Genomic DNA, 14764 nt, shown 5'->3' with positions numbered 1-14764 from the left:
CGGTTTTATTGCATTATGCGACGAAAGTGCGACATCGTTTCACACGCTGAATTTTGCATGTGTCAAATACAATTTGGCTCCCGTGTTTACTCACAACAAAGTCTGAAACGAGATAAAGCGAAGACGTCGTGTAATAATTGCATTCGACGCATGCCAAATTCGATGTTGGAAATGCACAGTCAAATTTTGCATTTCGTTTGAATTAAATTGCTAATTGTATTCAACACATGCAAAATTCGACGTTTGCAACAGGCCTTATTTTATTTGATTGAAATGAAGTAGTCTTTAAAGAATATTACTTCTATTTTAATTAGCCACAATCCCTTTGTATCGAATGCAGCTACATTGCCTATGTTGTTTTGTGTTGACTTGGCAATATTCACTAAAATTTGAAAAAATCATTTGTTGTTATAGTGGCACGTTCTCAGTCATATGCGTACAACCTATGTAGGTTAAAATTATTTAGCAATAGCGCAATTAATTCTCATCTGTGTAGTGTGGTAATATTTGCTGTTTAATTCCTCTATCATACATGCGCAAAAAATTTAGTCAAACGAATAATATTTATTGTATTCACTTGTTGTTCTTTTTGAATCGTTAAATTATTTTAAATTTTAAAAAAGGTTCGAAAGAGAGAGAGAGAGATCTGATTTAACATGATGTGGAGACTGTAGTATATTGTATAGCAACAACTGGAGAATAAGATTTTTAAGATAAAGACCAAAATATATGTTTCCATCAATTCTTTGCTTGCTACAGATCTTATGTGTGAAACTATATCAAAGGAACGTATTTGTCCGTGATCTGTTACATGTTCATGAAATTACATAATTAAAATGAAGTAAGGATATCTTAATGCAAGATTTTTGAACAAAACAGGGAATACATTGTTCTTTTCTGTAGATATGATATCGCCCTTCACCTGAGTGTAGGGAGGATGTATAGATTTCGTCATACACGCCACTTTCGAAAATTGGAGAAAGTGAAATTATAAGAATAAGTATTGAGAAAATACAACCTTTTAGCTGTTTAACTCTGTATGATTGTGTATAATGATTTCCGAAACTCATGCCAGTGCCAATACAGCCAAAAATTATGTCCTTCGACATTTTTTTCATTCACATAAAGGCTTCGACACAACTTACGATTTGCAACTTGGGGTAAGTGTATTCTTTATGTCATAATACTTATATTATTAGAAAACCTTTGCCACCAATCCAAATAATTTTCACAGTTTTAAGACTCTACTTTAATTAAAATGGATATAATTATAATGGTTATCTTAATGAATCCACAAGTATGACTGATATGTAGACTCGAAATGAATTGAAATGAAATATTACTTAATTTAGCACCTCTGTATGAGTTCTCAACAATAGCGTGCTGTGTCTGCATGTATATTCTTGCCTTGCAAATATTTCGTTGTTCACTTCTTGTAGAAACAAACAAGAAAATAATGAATAAACAATCTATAACAAAGTAGCAGGCTCTCTATACGCTATATGACTGTAATACGACCACATTAATATAAATGTGCAGTATCTTTATCTGTTAAAAGCAAAGTGTGACACAAACTATTTTGTCACTCCAGTTTTTCATCAAAAAAGTCAAAGCAAAAATGTAAATACATAAATGATTAGAACTTACATGCAAGAAGTTGCAAGACTTAAGTGTACCTTTGTCTTTTGTGTTTAAAAAGAATGTGTTTGCGTAAGACACTAGATCAGCTTAATTGTTTCAGCATCTTACTGAATTCAAACCATTTAAAAACTCGATACTTCAAGACATGCTACATCGTTTTAATGAACGCTAACAACAGTAGAAGAGAAAAAATTAAATACTTCAGTCAATCAATAAAAATGTTTTCTTTCCTTTTTTGTCTTATTCTTCTTCAAACGATAGTCGTTGATGCAAAGACTATGGAGTTGCACTCATCAACGCGAGTCATTGCACAAAGTTGTCTGGATTACCTTAAAAAAGGCTACAAATCTGATGGTTTCTACAAAGTCCGCGATTTTAAAGCGAACAGGATCATTACAGTCTATTGTGACTTGACCTCGGAATCTGGATCAGCCTGGACGTTGGTCATGTCGTTTGCATTTAAAAATAGACAAGTAGAACAGTTTAAAAAGAAAGGCTTACAAGAAGACGCTCCGGTAAATGAGAATTCGCCTAACTGGGAGATTTATCGTATGAGCCACTATCAAATGAGTTATCTGAAATCACAGTCGACCCACTGGAGAGCAACATGCAGTTATCCGAAGAACAAAGTCGATTATAGAGATTATGTGAGAGCAAAGTTTTCTGATTTTGACGTCATGACTTTTGCTGGCTATGGTATTTGTAAGAAAGTAGAGTTTGTAAACATCCGTGGTCATCAATGTGCTCAATGTACGTCAAAATGGTGGCAAGTATTGAATAAATACATGGCACACATCGATAGTTGGTTTTCAGCTTGTCAACTTGACGCTCGCACTGGTTCTATAATTTATGAAGATAACTTTGGCTACTATAGTCATGTTAACAAGAAATTTCGTTGCACTGCAAGCAGGCTTTCGACAACCAACTGGTGGTTTGGTGGTTACATGACAATTTAATTGCGAGAAACATTTTAGCTATCTAATGAATACCTTTGATATCGTAGAAGAGTAAAATAAACGCGTATTTAACAGTTTTGTGTATCTGTTGGGTGATTAACAAATAGATTACATCTAAATCTGTTGTCTTTATAGTTGTAGATACACGGGTATCACGTCATTATGGTTATTATATAAAAAGTAATAAAACTTTAAGTGGCTATGAGTTCTACAAGAAGAAAAGTTCCTGAAACATTTAACACGAAATCTTTTAGCACCCAAGCAGCCTAATTGTTTTATAAAATATTTCAAAATATTTTCAACAAGTCACTTGAAATTTTTAGCTGGATTATCAAGTTAGGCCAAATAATAACGCATTTCAGAGATGACAGGTGCTAGAATACAAATGATCAAATCAAAAAACACGTTCCCATGTATACTCGGTCTTTAATAAGCTATCCTCTTGCTATTTATTACATATATCTGCAATAATGGGTGTGTTAGACGGGCATGGAGCTGGTTCTCACATATGCAATAAAACCTTTGGCACCAAATTTATCTAAGTACTATACATACCCTTACCCTAATCGTAATTTTAACCCCCCTCCCAGAGGGAGACAAAGGGGAAATAATTACTGACATTGTAATTGCAGTAATATTTCCGATTTTAATATTACGCGGAATCGACCCCTACTCTAATCAATCACCAATTAAGTAAGGGTTAGGATTTGGTTTACGCGTCAATTTTGCGTGTTTGTAGTGTTGTATATGACATAGATTGCTCTAAATTTGCTCTCAATATGTTAATTTAGACTTTGCAGTGTTTTAAGTGAGTTCTTTTGAGAGTAAAATTAAATATGAATTGTATTTATACGTTTATGGTTCCAGAATATATAATCCAGTTTCGATAACGCATGTAGAGCGGAACGAAATATTTGCTTTTTACCGTCTTATTCTATCTATTTTGATTGTTGCTGAGTTTAAAGCTGGAGGTAAACACAATTAAAGCTGCAAAACATGATTGCAATAATGGGCATTACAGGTTTGTTTTATGCAACTAGGTTTTCATGCAGAATTTGTAAACATTGGTTTGGCAAATCCTTCAATTTTTTTGGGGGGTGAAGCAAATATTTACCTGAAGATTTTTAAGAATTTGCCTGAAGTTTTGCTGTTATGCATTTCGCCTAGTTTGGGAAACAATGACTTCAAAATTTTCAATTTTAAAAAATAAATTATCAGTTTTTAAATATTATATTCCATCATAATTTTTAGTTTACATAATCAAGGAATATGCAGCCTTTTATGCCACTCAACAATTTAACAAGTGAAATTTCTGTCCTAAAAATGGTAATAATGATGACGGCCTTAACAACCGTAATCATTAACAACCGTAATCAGTTTTGAGAAGGTAGTGATTTACTTATACCCAACTTTCAAACCGATGTAAAAGTCATTGTATTAATTTTTAATCCCATGCAGATTTTGTATTATCAATTGGTCGTGTAAACTAATATTCACCGATTTGTAAGTGAAATTAAAGGACTACCAACTCCGTACTTCACAAAAACTTTTTGTAGATTTATACATCTATAAGCCATACAAGACCTTGTATGGCTTGTATACATTAAAAGTACGAAATGAATAAAGAACTTCTTACTCAACCGATGATATTGAAGCTAACATTCCTGCAAACTGTTTATCTCTGTCTATATTCTTTGTATAGATATCAATTTGTATTTATGTTAGTAAAATAACTGACACTGCAGTGGCAATGAAATTGTGAATATTTCTGTATTTATTCCATACATACAACTAATAAATGTAGGGTTGGACAGTAGACCTTATAGAAATTACTAAAAATGTCAAAACTTGAAGGTATATCTTGCCGACATTATTGAATGGTATTTGCGCAATGACGTTACTATACGTAGAATCTGGACTAAGTAATGAATAGCCTAATGACGGGCAACTCAGGTGACTTATTGTTATAACGCTTGTATGTTGCTCTCAGTCATGTACAGAAATCTTGTGGATCATAATCAATTTTGACAGCACCATCAACAATGACAGGAAAATAGCACCAATTGAGGTAAGGGAAAATAATATACTGGACATGGAAAATTTGCTAATGCTGGTCAGGCGTTTACGGAGATGAACTGAAGAGAACACCGCATAGAAGTTGGATGAAAGACAGTTATTGAAAAGACGTATAAAAATTTTACAACATTTATTTTCAAACATAACGAGACTAATAGGCATTTTGAAAGAACACAAAATATCACCAAACAAAGTGCCTTGATTACGACATATATATTTAATATGAATGCCAAAAATTATTTTTTATTTCACATTTATTAGCATGCGTTTTATTTAAAACTCTTTCGGACAACACAGCACTATATACACATATCCCACCAAACATGTTTTGTTCATTCAATAATTCTTGACCTCTAGACATTAAATTATTTAGTAATAGCTGTAGTAACATCAATAATGTATATAGGGACTTTCTTGTGTTACTGTATTGACGCACTGGAGAAGTGTTTATGTTGTAAAACATCCAAGAAATAAGCAAAAAGCAAATAAAGACAATGCCTCTTTAAAAACATTCAACCTTTTTGGGAGTAATCCTGCTAATATTCGAGATCAGTCATGTCATACATGTCATAACTCATAGTCTCATCAACTACATATATATATATATACCTACAAGTGTTTAGCTATATAACACTTGTAGGTGTTAGAAAGTCATATCATAACTATTTGAAAATTTGCATTGCGACAAAATACCTAGGACACTGTATCAATACATTGTTCCAAACTATATCATCGCTCCACTTCTCACTAAATAATTTTCCCGCAGGATTTAACGTTGAAACAATCGAACACCAGAATTTAAAGTTTACGATTTGGGATGTTGGTGGATTGCACAAATTACGTCCGCTGTGGAGACATTACTATCTCAACACACAAGGTATGTGTCTAGTTAAGAAATTGTTTATTTCAGCCCTTGAATTCAATTTACTGCTTTGTTAAATGTCCCTGTTTTTATTGTAAACATTCTCAAGCTTGAGAAATTTCCACGACATTATGATAGCGGAAATTCATCTCATCCCGGGACAGGTTTTCTCATACAGACAAGTCTTAAGACCTGCAACAGTTAATTTTTCTGCCATATAGGTACATAAAGAAGTTTTTCAAAATAATTTTTTGAACTGCAAGAATTACTTGATTATATTTCAGCTGTAATCTTCTGGCATGCGTGCATAAATATATCCATCTTGGTTAACTTAGAAATTATTTTTACCGTGTTTCACGGTGTATGACAATTGGATTCTTGGCAAAGCCTTGCAATTTGTATAAAGGGCAAGTGATACAACTTATTTACATTTACAACGCATTTTCGACTGCGTCAACTTTTAACTCATTCTACTGAAGGGCAAGAGAAAAATTAACTAGTCATACTAATTAATTACTTTGCCTGGATTAGCTTTTAAACGCAGTGTAGAACTGTAGTAACTATTAATAAGCTACAAAGACTTGAACTTTAACTTTTTAGCAAAACATGATTTTGTATGATGAAGATAACATGTTGCAGTAAATGCAAATTACATAAAATAAATAAGCATACTTCATATTGCAATTCGTAAGCGACATAAGTAAATGTTGTTTTCCATTGGCCTGTTTGAGTGTTTTCCATTGTGTTGACTTTCCCACCGTATATGCAATGTCTCATAATACAGAGATTACTATTGGTCGAATATGATCCGTAAATTTTGAATGAGAGGATAACTTACCTTTCCTGATTTATCATACACTTGGCTAAAGAAAATAATATCGACACCAGAACACAATATGTCCCCTGCTGTGAGCTGTATTAACATTATTGACTTTGATGCATCAGTCTACTGAATGAAATTGCGAAAAAGATTAGTTTGTTCCTTAAAACAAAAAAAAACTCTAACTTTGCTCACTCTAGCTTCAAGATAAACAGGTCTGATGTTGGATAGTATGAATATTTTCTCTTAATTACATGAAGATTTGCACAACATAGATATTGTTTGCTTAAAATTGCATTGACAGTTTGTAGTGAGCATGAAATTGATCAAAGCACAATGTTGTATTCTTGAAACTGAAAATTTCTTTCTCGCATTATTTTTACTGATAAAATATGGAAAAGACAAGAGATTCGCTGTCATTCGCTTGTTTATGCATGCCAGTATTTTTATTTATTCCACTCCCTTCTTAACTATAGGCCTACATATATTCATTCATAGAAAAAACTGCGAATAATTTGTTTTCTAAAACGAAAAACAAGCAAACAAATAAGCAACTCGGGATCTGCTCTAATTTCGGGGGTATCCTTGGAGTCAAAACAATTTTAGTCACAAAGCCGTATGTCGATGATTTTGCTTTTATTTAAAATTTTATTGAAATGAATATACTGCAGTATATTTTTGATATCAAAAAATTAGTTTAAAATTATCGGAAAACACGATTCAGCAGGAAAAATGCCGAAATGGATGAAACTTGTTTCATACTATCATTTGACGAAGTCCTACAAAAGGTTTGCTAAATCGTAAATACTTTACGACGTGGTGGCGTTCTAGACCCAGATCCCTTGCGAAAATTTGACGACGTCTTAGACGAAACGTCGTGTTTGCTAAATCACTCTATTGTTTTTGTATTGACGTATGCATAACCAAACTCCTAGCGTATACATGATGTCTATCACAAACTGTCATGTACGCTAGTGCTATATGCCACAGTGTGATAGGACCTTATATATAGTATAACTACATAATCAACACAAATTAAAGATGGTATTGCATAAGCTCAACTTTTGATTGTAAACAGATAAAACTACAGCATAAAATATCCTTATAAATCACTTGAGAAAAACGACGATTTTTTTGAGAGCAAACATGTTTCGACATTATCAGAATGCCATCTTCAGTGCAGAATGATTAGTGTTAAGTAATATGATACATAATATGATATGAGTAAATTAATTACAATGAGTATTAAGTATTAATAACTATAACGTAAGTTCTAAAAATAAGTATTAAGAATTTGTAACAAAAGTATTATTATAAAGTAAATATAGTGTTGTAGTGGTGAACTTGGATATTTAAATCGGGATTAGTTTTATTAATGTGTAGAGCTTCCTTGATTTTGAGTGAGAAAGTGGATTGATCAGTGTCGATGATTTTAAAACAGGAAGGTGAGAATTTGTTTTTACATGAAGGAGAGGCTTGAAGATGTTTGTAGATAGTGGAGTTTTTGTCTGTGTGAGTATGTTCCTTTATCCTGGTAGATAATTGGCGAGAGGTTTCACCAATATAACGGGAATTACATCCCGCACATGAAAATTGATAAACTACCATAGATTTGGAAAGTTCGGGAAGTGGGTCTTTAAACGAAAATAAGGATTTTATTTTGAAAGATGTGAAAATAAGTTTAACGTCAATGTCAGTGCAGTAGCGTTTAATGATTTGTGTGAGTTTGCGTTGTGTGTGTCGTGAGTAATCACCTATGTAAGGTAGTTTGAAATAACGTTTATTGTCAGGTTGTTGAATATCGTTAGTGTTAGTTGTGGAGTTAGATGAGTCAGTACTTTTCTTGTTGTCCAAATAGTGTTGTATAGTGTTGTTGATGAAATGAAAAGGAAAAGAATTACGTTGGAGAGTGAATATTAGTTTCTTTAAATCACGTTGAAAGCCGATGTCTGTGTTGTTGAGTTTCCGTGCTCTGTCGGTCAGTGTTCGTATCAGTCCAATTTTGTAATTTAATGGTGTGAAACTAAAAAAGTTAGTCAGTAGTCCTGTATATGTTGGTTTGTGGTACGTAGAGGTCATACAGTTTTCATGTGATTTAGTTAGTAAGATGTCAAGAAAGGGTAACTGATTGTCTTGTTCGGTTTCGTATGTAAAGTTTATGCAGATTTAAAGAAACTAATATTCACTCTCCAACGTAATTCTTTTCCTTTTCATTTCATCAACAACACTATACAACACTATTTGGACAACAAGAAAAGTACTGACTCATCTAACTCCACAACTAACACTAACGATATACAACAACCTGACAATAAACGTTATTTCAAACTACCTTACATAGGTGATTACTCACGACACACACAACGCAAACTCACACAAATCATTAAACGCTACTGCACTGACATGGACGTTAAACTTATTTTCACATCTTTCAAAATAAAATCCTTATTTTCGTTTAAAGACCCACTTCCCGAACTTTCCAAATCTATGGTAGTTTATCAATTTTCATGTGCGGGATGTAATTCCCGTTATATTGGTGAAACTTCTCGCCAATTATCTACCAGGATAAAGGAACATACTCACACAGACAAAAACTCCACTATCTACAAACATCTTCAAGCCTCTCCTTCATGTAAAAACAAATTCTCACCTTCCTGTTTTAAAATCATCGACACTGATCAATCCACTTTCTCACTCAAAATCAAGGAAGCTCTACACATTAATAAAACTAATCCCGATTTAAATATCCAAGTTCACCACTACAACACTATATTTACTTTATAATAATACTTTTGTTATAAATTCTTACTACTTATTTTTAGAACTTACGTTATAGTTATTAATACTTAATACTCATTGTAATTAATTTACTCATATCATATTATGTATCATATTACTTAACACTAATCATTCTGCACTGAAGATGGCATTCTGATAATGTCGAAACATGTTTGCTCTCAAAAAAATCGTCGTTTTTCTCAAGTTTTTTTTAAAATTGCTGCTAATTAGAAATTATCCTTATAAATGTTAGGACAACTTTAGCTAAATTAAAGTAAGCAAGACATAATGTATTATTATAATATTATTCCAGAGATTCAAAATTAATGACGACAAATTAACTGAAAATCTGTGAGAACATAAGTTGTGTCATGAACGAAATAAAAGATGAGGTGTCTCACACATTCATATTTCATTTCTTTTCTTTTCATTTCCATTTTAAAAAACAAAACTTCTTTGTACACTGAGCTGAAGGAAAATATCAACACGTCAATGCAAAGTAGCCCCTGCTGTTAATTTAATAATGTAACTTAAATAAGATATGATAAAATGATAGTTATGAAAGGACTCAGCAGACAAAGACACATGTAATATGTTGTTAGGTGTTTAGATGGCAAAAAATCTATTTGACAATTGACAGGATTTCACATCTTTGAACGTCTTATTCTCGTCAGTTTTTTTAAATATTTTATTCACATTAACACTCATAAAGGATAGATAAAGATTGAGGTAGCTATAATTAAGTTGAGTATAATCAATAATACTGTCCAACAGTGTATTTTAACTCTAATTTTATATTTTGTATAAAAGCAAAAAGTGAATGCAATGGACCCAAAAGAAGCCTGTTTTTTAGCAAACCTTTGGTGCGTTGTGAAAAAACTTGGATTTGAACAATTTCACATCTCCAAAGAAAGTGTTGCGATTTTTCTTTTCAGTATAAACAATTGGAACGATGGGAACAAAAAATTATTTCGTTCAAGTTGATGATTACGGGAAGACTCAGTATAGCATTCGATTGCTTCAAAATTTTTATGTAGCAAATGTCGTCATGCATTAGGGTCTTGACTGCAATGAATGGAAAACTTTGTGAGCACCAACAAGCTTGCAGGTTACGTAGTATCATAGCTGCGCAAATAAATAAGATTGCTTTTGTACCATTGGCAGTATTGCACCAGCTATTTCAGATGACTGTCATTATTTATTACATGAGGAGTTCGTTGTTTTCGCCGTAATTGAGAGGGCTGGGTTCGTTAATATAAGTCGACGTGATGATTTTGATATTTGCTTTGTGGAGGAGCTCGCTAGTCTGAGTAACAAATCGTCTGAACAATAAAAAAGTCATTTCCCTTGCTTCTATATCTTTCAAAAAAATGCCAAAGACGATGCCCAGCGTTTAGGTAAGAAATTTGTCTCCTATACACTGCTAAAAATTTCAATTTTTGATTCTCAGTGCAAGTGAATAAGGGATGATGATTGAACAATCTGCATAATAAATTATGAACAACTCCAATTAATAATGGGAGAAATTGCTGACATCAGATGAGTTTGGAGCCAGTGGAGTCCTACACATATGTTACATATGTATGATGATGTACTTAAGAATGTTTTAGCTTTGACATAAAATATGATTTAAATGATGTTACTAAATGGTTCTATGACTTGAATCATCCAACGTACTGTATTACTCTCTAGTCACATTGACTGCCATGCATAAATACTGCAAAGATTAGTAATACAGATAAGGTGTTCGTGGCCCATGTTACGTTATTTAATTGAGGTTTCATGATTTTATAGAATTTTAAAAGACATAATACGGTTCCAAAAGAAACATTGTTTAACTCTAAAAACCAAGACACCCGTTGAAACGCGAGTAGCTATGAAGTAGTTGAAGTGATTGATATAAAGAGGCTCAATAGTTATAAATATTATTAGGCTTCAATTAGATATTTGCCATATCATTTGACGAGAATGAGATGTTTAGACATATGAAATTATGTCAATTATGTCTACGCGATCTAAACCCCTCAGACATTACCTGTGCCTTTGTCCGTTGTGTATTTTCATAATCATAACAACATTATAACGTGTCAAGGAGAATCATTGTAAAGTCAACAACAATGATTACCGTTGCGTTCACGTGTCGATATCTTCCTTCAGCAGAGTATACAAAGAAGTTTTGTTTTTGCAAATGCAAATGTAGAAGCAATTGAAGGTAAAATTAAAGTGTAAAAAACCACAACTGTTGATAAACATCAGTAAATTTGAAAATTTATCATCAGACTATAACAGCTCTTTACAAAATTTTTCAATCAGTCAAATCAATTACCTGTATTTATAACTAAGCATTTAAATCTATTGCACAAAAATACAGGCATTTAGACCTGTTTCAAATGTCGTATTTTGCATGTGTCGACTACAATAGTTTGAATTAAGTGCATGCGAAATTCAACGTATGAAACAATTAAATTCGACTGCTTTAATTGAGGTCGACCTTAAGTTTAAATTCAACCGGTTTGGTCCCATTATGCGTCGAAAGTACGACGTCGTTTCACACGCTGAATTTTGCATGTGTCGAATAGAATTTGGCTCTCACGTTTGCTCACAACAAAGTCTGGAACGAGATAAAGCGAAGACATCGTGTAATAATTGCATTCAACTCATGCAAAATTCGACGTATGAAATGCCCAGTCAAATTTTTAATTTCGGTCGAATTTAATTGCTAATTGAGTTTGACACATGCAAAATTCGACGTTTGAAATGCACAGTCAAGTTTTACATTTCGGTCGAATTTAATTGCTAATTGAATTTGACACATGCAAAATTCGACGTTTGAAACAGGCCTTATTTTCTTTGGTTGAGATAAAGTTGTCTTTAAAGAATATTACTGCTTTTTTAATTATCCACAATCCCTTTGTAGTGAATGCAGCTACATTGCCTATGTTCTTTTATGTTGACTTGGCAATATTCATTAAAATTTGAAAAAATCATTTGTTGTTATAGTGGCACGTTCTCAGTCATATACGTACAACCTATGTAGGTTGAAACTATTTAGCAATAGTGCAATTAATTCTCATCGGTATAGTGTGGTAATATTTCCTGTTTAACTCCTCTAACATACAAGCGCAAAAAATTTAGTCAAACAAATAATATTCATTGTATTCACTTGTTATTCTTTTTAAATCGTTAAATTATTTACAATTTTAAAAAAGGTTCGAGAGAGAGAGAGAGAGAGATCTGATTTAACATGATGTCGAGACTGTAGTGTAATGTATAGCAACAACTGTGGCGAATAAGATTTTTAAGATAAATACCAAAATAGATGTTTCCATCAATTCTTTGCTTGCTACAGATCTTATGTGTGAAACTATATCAAAGGAACGCATTTGTCCGTGATCTGTTGCATGCTCATGAAAATACATAATTAAAATGAAATAAGGATATCTTCACGCACGATTTTTGAACACAACAGAGAAAACATTGTTCTTTTCTGTACATATGATATCGCCCTTCAGCTGAGTGTAAGCAGGATGTATAGATTTCGTCATACACGCCACTTTCGAAAATTTGAAAAAGTGAAATTATAAGAATAAGTATTGAGAAAATATAACCCTTTAGCTTTTGAAATCTCTATGATTGTGTATAATGTAATTTCTGGAACTCATGCAAGTGCCAATATTGCCAAAAATTGACATTTTTTTCGACATTTTTTTCATTCACATGAAGACTTCAACGCAACTTACGATTTGCAATTTGGGGTAAGTGTATTCTCTATGTCATAATACTTGTATTATTAGAAAACCTTTGCCACCAATCTAAAATAAAATTCACAAATTTAAAACTCTACGTTAATTAAAATATATATAATTATCATGGTTATCTCAATGAATCCACAAGTATAACTGATTTGTATACACTCGAAATGAATTGAAATGAAATATTATCTAATTTAGCACCTCTGTATGAGTTCTCAACAATAGCGTGCTGTGTCTGCATGTATATTCTTGCCATGCAAATATTTCGTTGTTCACTTCTTGTGGAAAAAAACAAGAAAATAATGAATAAACAATCTATAACAAAGAGCAGGCTCTCTATATGCTATTTCACTGTAATACGACCACAATAATATAAATGTGCAGCATCTTTATCTGTTAAAAGCCAAGTGTGACACAAACTACTTTGTCACTCCAGTTTTTCATCAAAAAAGTTAAAAGCAAAAATCTAAATACATAAATGATTAGAACTTACATGTAAGAAGTTGCAAGACTTAAGTATGCCTTTGTCTTTTGTGTTTAAAAAGAATGTGTTTGCGTAAGACACTAAATCAGCTTAATTGTCTCAGCATCTTACTCAATTCAATCCATTTATAAACTCGATACTTCTAAACATGCTACATCATTTTAATGAACACTAACAACAGTAGAAGAGAAAAATTAAATACTTAAATCAATCAATAAAAATGTTTTCTTTCGTTTTTTGTCTTATTCTTCTTCAAACGATAGTCATTGATGCAAAGACTATGGAGTTACACTCATCAACGCGAGTCATTGCACAAAGTTGTCTGGATTACCTTAAAAAAGGCTACAAATCTGATGGTTTCTACAAAATCCGCGATTTCAACGCAAACAGGATCATTACAGTCTATTGTGACTTGACCTCGGAGCCTGGATCAGCCTGGACTTTGGTCATGTCGTTTGCATTTAAAAATAGACAAGTCGAACAGTTTAAAAAGAAAGGCTTACAACAAGACGCTCCGGTAAATGAGAATTCACCTAACTGGGAGATTTATCGTATGAGCCACTATCAAATGAATTATCTGAAATCACAGTCGACCCACTGGAGAGCAACATGCAGTTATCCAAAGAACAAAGTCGATTATAGAGATTATGTGAGAGCAAAGTTTTCTGATTTTGACGTCATGACTTTTGCTGGCTATGGCATTTGCAAGAAAGTAGAGCTTGTAAACATCCGTGGTCATCAATGTGCAAAATGTACGTCGAAATGGTATCAAGTATTAAATACATACATGGCACATATCGATAGTCCGTCTTCAGGTTGTAAATTTGACGCTCGCACTGGTTCTTTTGGTTCTGAAGATAACTTTGGCTACTATAGTCATGTTAACAAGAAATTTCGTTGCACTGCAAGCAGGCTTTCGACAACCAACTGGTGGTTTGGTGTTTACATGACAATTTAATTTCGAGAAACATTTTAGCCATCCAATGAATACCTTTGATATCGTAGTAAAGTAAAATAAACGCGTACTTTAACAGTTTTGTGTATCTGTTGGGTGATTAAAAAATAGATTACATCTAAACGTTGTCTTTATAGTTGTAGATACACGGGTATGACGTCATATTATTGTTATTATATAAAAAGTAATAAAACTTAAAGTCCTTAAGAGTTCTATAAGAAGAAAAGTTCCTGAAACATTTAACACAAAATCTTTTAGCACCCAAGCAACCTAATTGTTTTAAAAAATTTATTTCAAAATATTTTCAACAAATCACTTTAAATTTTTAGCTGGATTATCAAGTTACGCCAAATAATTACGCATTTTCAGAGCTGACAGGTGCTAGAATACAAATGATCAAATGAAATAGCACGTTGCCAAGGATACTCGGTCTTTAATAA

The 14764-nt window shown here is 32.6% G+C and overlaps 2 protein-coding genes and 1 long non-coding RNA gene across 3 annotated transcripts; 2 read left to right on the top strand and 1 right to left on the bottom strand.

Moving 5' to 3' along the window:
- The first annotated feature begins 713 nt into the window (after positions 1-713).
- Positions 714-2671, top strand: LOC124437100. Its single transcript, XM_046987123.1, has one exon. The coding sequence runs from the start codon at positions 1701-1703 to the stop codon at positions 2595-2597; it is 897 nt and encodes a 298-aa protein (XP_046843079.1). The 5' UTR covers positions 714-1700; the 3' UTR covers positions 2598-2671.
- A 7030-nt stretch (positions 2672-9701) lies between these two features.
- Positions 9702-11288, bottom strand: LOC124437128. The gene is made up of 2 exons (XR_006945591.1): positions 11169-11288; positions 9702-10556 (listed from the first exon to the last, which is right to left on the bottom strand). It is a non-coding gene; the product is annotated as an uncharacterized LOC124437128 (long non-coding RNA).
- A 2229-nt stretch (positions 11289-13517) lies between these two features.
- LOC124437112 lies at positions 13518-14447 on the top strand. Its single transcript, XM_046987130.1, has one exon. It carries the CDS (start codon positions 13590-13592, stop codon positions 14325-14327), a length of 738 nt encoding a protein of 245 aa, XP_046843086.1. The 5' UTR covers positions 13518-13589; the 3' UTR covers positions 14328-14447.
- Positions 14448-14764: the final 317 nt, after the last annotated feature.

This window comes from Xenia sp. Carnegie-2017, unplaced genomic scaffold (assembly GCF_021976095.1).
Source record: "Xenia sp. Carnegie-2017 unplaced genomic scaffold, XeniaSp_v1 HiC_scaffold_1, whole genome shotgun sequence".
Lineage (NCBI taxonomy): Eukaryota > Metazoa > Cnidaria > Anthozoa > Malacalcyonacea > Xeniidae > Xenia > Xenia sp. Carnegie-2017.
The sequence above is the reverse complement of the archived record's forward strand: the minus strand, read 5'-3'. Positions and strand labels throughout refer to the sequence as shown.

Bases quoted from the DNA above. Each gene is read 5' to 3' on its own strand.
- LOC124437100 (XM_046987123.1), top strand. From the start codon at position 1,701: ATGTGTTTGCGTAAGACACTAGATCAGCTTAATTGTTTCAGCATCTTA.
- LOC124437112 (XM_046987130.1), top strand. From the start codon at position 13,590: ATGTTTTCTTTCGTTTTTTGTCTTATTCTTCTTCAAACGATAGTCATT.